Below are 4,039 nucleotides of genomic sequence, written 5' to 3' on the forward strand. Positions count from 1 at the left end.
TTTCATCTCTGTTTCACATGAATAGGGATATATTTATCACCAGAGTAAATTGCTGCTCAATTTTAATCTCTGTTAAGTGAAAAGCCAATGTTGTGGAGACTAAATACAGTTGTGAGTAAATGGTAGACAGACTCTCACAGTGCACCGTAGAAGCACCCATCATCATAATATTTAGGGAGTGAAATAATGGACACAAATAAGTGAGAGTGTATTTTGCTTGAGATCCTTTTCTCATCAGAAAAACAGCTTTCTAAAAGAAGACATTATATCTCATCAGCTCTGGAAGAGTTGATGAAAGAAGAGTAATTAGGGTGCAAGGAAGTTGCACTAAGCACAGGACTCTCATCACGAGGTGTAAGCCAAACAGCACTGATATTTTGTTTATTACTAAGGCATAAAGGTAGGGAGCTGTGAGCAGCTCTGGCTGCTCCCTTTGCTCTCCTCTCAGTTCAGCCAGGAATATGTCTCTTGACTTCCAGCTTGTTAGCAAACCACCAGGACTAAGATCTCATGTTCAACATTAGTGTACTTCATTGTTGAGGGACACCTGAGGAAGATGGAGGGCATTTATACAAGTGTGTCAATGTAGAAAAGGGGGACAGAGTTTTTGAAACAGAGATACCTACATTTCTGTTTATTCTAAAATAGAAAACAAGTGATTTGATAGAGAAAATGTTGTTAGAAATGACCAAGTTGGGGAGTTAGAGAAACAGGTCAACATGAGGTTAGAATAAATGGATTACAAGAGCAGCCTTCTTGCTTCCCAGGCAGCATCTGACTTTAAAAGATGTACTTTCTCTCTACAGTTCTTTGTGAGAAATGGGCCCATCCAATAGACTGCTTATTCAGGCTGTGCTGGACATGTTTCTTATTTTTGAATTAATTACCTCTGGGAGCAGACTTTCATGATAAAAGGAGTCTAAGCAACAAAGTTAGGATTAACTTTTAAGATAGTGGGAAATACACCATCTTGAGATAGTGGACAGCGATGAGGCCAAGCGTTGTAAAACTCGTAACAAGTGCTGGCGAGTTTCCTGCCGAGAGCCTTGGTGTGTACTTTTCCTTGATGATAAATCCAAGTGAAGACAGTGGATTCATTTGTCCTTAAAATGATCTTAAAATTGGATTCTCACTCTCTCACACATGCACATGTGTTTGTAGTGGGCTTCAAGAATCTGCAAGAGAAAGGAGAATCTTTTTGTTTGGAGAGGACTCGATATATCAGGATTTCAAATTTCTTAATACACTAGAAATTAGCAGGGTCTGATTGTATGTAGTAAAACGTCAAAGAAGAGAGCTATCAAACAAACCCTGTAGGGACTTATATTGGAACCAGTGTTAGCTGCAGCTGATTTATAGGGATATGTAAATTGAACACGATTCTGATTTTCAGACAGTAAAAATGGTGAGGGATTGCAAATGCATTGGAAGATAGAAAAAATAAAATAAAAAAGAATGATTTAAGGAGTCTAGTGGCATGTGCAAACAACAGTAGGATAAGATTTAATTTAGATAGATGCAAAGTAATTTGGCTAGAGAATGCCAATACTGAGCTGAAGAAATAAATGCATGATTGTAAAGAACAGTGTTGTGACAGAGGTCCTTGGGTGATAATAGATGATAAATTAAAGGCAAGGACAAAGTCTGATGCTGTTCTGAGTAAATAATTTGCTATTTGTTTTATACTTGCATAGGAGAAAGGGATAAGAATTTGGAGCTAAAACAGTAATCATGCTTCTCCTTCCCTTCCCACTGGCTCACTACATCTCCCTGGTAAGAAGGAAACACACGAGAGAAAAGTTAAAATAAATTACAAAGAATTCAATGAAGGATAATAACAATATGGAAAAGTAGATTGCAGGCCATGACCACAAAGAGAAATTGAAGGAACTGATGATGTACAATTTACAGAAAAGATGAAAAAGAAGATGAAAATATTTATACTATAACAGAATAGAAGTCAAGGAATTATTCTATATGGTAAAGGACAGCTGAGAGTAACTTGAACATTGAAAAGGGAAAATTACTTTTTACAGCAAAGGGAAAAAAATAACCTGCCAACAGCAGGGTTGATGAGACAGTGGAACATTTGCTAAAAAACTTCTTAGAGACCCCATCACCTAGACTGCAGGTGGTCATAAGAGGACATTTAATGAGTTCATTATGTGGAAGGTGATTGTATGTTAGTGCTGAGGGTTGAAATAGTGCTCAGTAACCTAGGATACCAATGCATTCCATTTACCTCTGATTCCAAATACAAAAAATCAGACTATAGCATTCATATTTTTATTCCACAGCTGTAAAGCCCAAAGAAATCTCAATTCTTTCTTTGCTATTGTTATGGGTCTCAACACTGCATCTGTCAGCCGGCTGTCTCAGACCTGGGAGGTAAGACACATCTTTGTATCTTTTAGACCCTGTCAAAACCATTTCTCACAAAGGTTGTGTACTGGTGAATTACCTTTTCTTTCTAATTATTTTTTTTTTTTCATACTGAAATCAAACATTTCAGTTTGATTCAGGAGTGAGTGTTGGTAGAGGAACTGGCACTCTGTGACCTGAAACCTTAGACACACAGCTATTCAAATAAAACTAGGTATGTCCTTACAGAACAGTTAAATAAAAACAGAGCAAGAAGATCTTACTCTCTTAAAAAAAAAAAAAAAAAGTTGGGTAAGTTATCCTAGCATTTTAAGTAGATGTCAGAACAGAAAGTCTTACAAAGGTGCCTCCAAACAAGCAATGCATTACTACAGAATAGTTTAATTTTTAAAAAATACGAAGTAGAAATAAACCCTCTTCAGTTCTCCTTTATCAGCTCATTTTCAGCTGCTCATCTTGAATAACAAAGTTAGGAAATGGACCATGAATAAGAAGCATACTGGAGAACAGATTATCTGCTAAAGAAGCTACCAGTTGCTAGACAGGGCATGGAATGTTTAGAGGAGGGTCCCACTGGTATCTGTGTTTATATTGTGGATTTTTTTTTTCCATCCAAGTGAATTGTTGAGTGGTAGTATCTGCAAGCTTACTGTATCTGCTGATGACCCAGAAATTGGAAAAGGAGTTATTTACTATGATGAGGTGAACCCTTATTGCTCCCCCACACCCCCTACACCACAAGCACGCAGTACTTATAAAAAAATCAATCTATAATACAAAGTGACAGAGAATGGCTGTGATCTCCTGCCTTGGAGAGACTCTTGAGCACCAACAAGTGAAACCAAACAGCCAGCAGAGATGTACAAACCTGTCTAACACAGCCCAGAGCAAAGCCTTCCCCCTTAGCTGAATTCATGCATATGGAAACATGACTGTGTATGTCATACGTGTCTGGCTCTGGCAGACAGACAAACAAAGGCAACGACTGCTTTACAGGAACTCTGACAGGCAAGGAGGAGTTACCTTCCAATAACAGGAAAAGCCAAAATGTTAGAGAACTGAGGAGGATGATACAGAAACCCTTTGTCTCTCCTGTTTCTAAAACACCCTCTGGGCAACATTTGCCATTGCCTGCTCCTGTAGGCTGCCTTCATCCCATTTCTCTGGGCTTTGGTAGGAGCCTGGAAGTGACTTTACTGTATCAAAGGCACTCAGTGGTGATGGTGTAGATCTGTCCCCTGCAGAAACACTCAAAACTCTGCTGTGTGGTGAAGCCTCTGGAGATCATACACTGCTGGTGGACTTCTCTAAGGAAGAGCAGAACATATTGCTTGTAGGAACAAGGAGGGCTTCTGCATATGTATCATTGTAAATATGTCACTTTTCTGTGTGTAAAATATTTATGAAGTCACTTTTTTTTTTATTTTTAAAACTTCACTGCACTGGAAATTTCAAAAGCAGAAGGTTATTTGCATTAGTAATATGACTTCTAGAAAGTAGAGCAATGTTTATAAATTAATTATAATTACTTACTCATGTTAATGAAACCACCTAAATTTAAGCAACCATTTAGAAACTAAATGATATTGGCTCTGCACTTGAATTCTTAAACAAGTAGTATGTTCCCAAGCATATTCATTACCTTTTTTTTTTCCCT

At 37.8% G+C, this 4,039-nt stretch overlaps 1 protein-coding gene across 1 annotated transcript in view; it reads left to right on the forward strand.

The window, feature by feature from the left end:
* The window catches only part of RAPGEF5 (Rap guanine nucleotide exchange factor (GEF) 5), a gene marked incomplete at both ends in the record, with an annotated part of 29,772 nt that overhangs the window by 15,683 nt on the left and 10,050 nt on the right, over positions 1-4,039 (forward strand). Inside the window, one exon of the mRNA XM_008947748.1 lies at positions 2,298-2,388. Coding sequence (XP_008945996.1) covers positions 2,298-2,388 — 91 coding nt within the window. The remainder of the gene's footprint in view (positions 1-2,297; positions 2,389-4,039) is intronic.

The sequence above is a fragment of the Merops nubicus genome, unplaced genomic scaffold (assembly GCF_000691845.1).
Source record: "Merops nubicus isolate BGI_N331 unplaced genomic scaffold, ASM69184v1 scaffold19159, whole genome shotgun sequence".
In the NCBI taxonomy this organism is placed as follows: domain Eukaryota; kingdom Metazoa; phylum Chordata; class Aves; order Coraciiformes; family Meropidae; genus Merops; species Merops nubicus.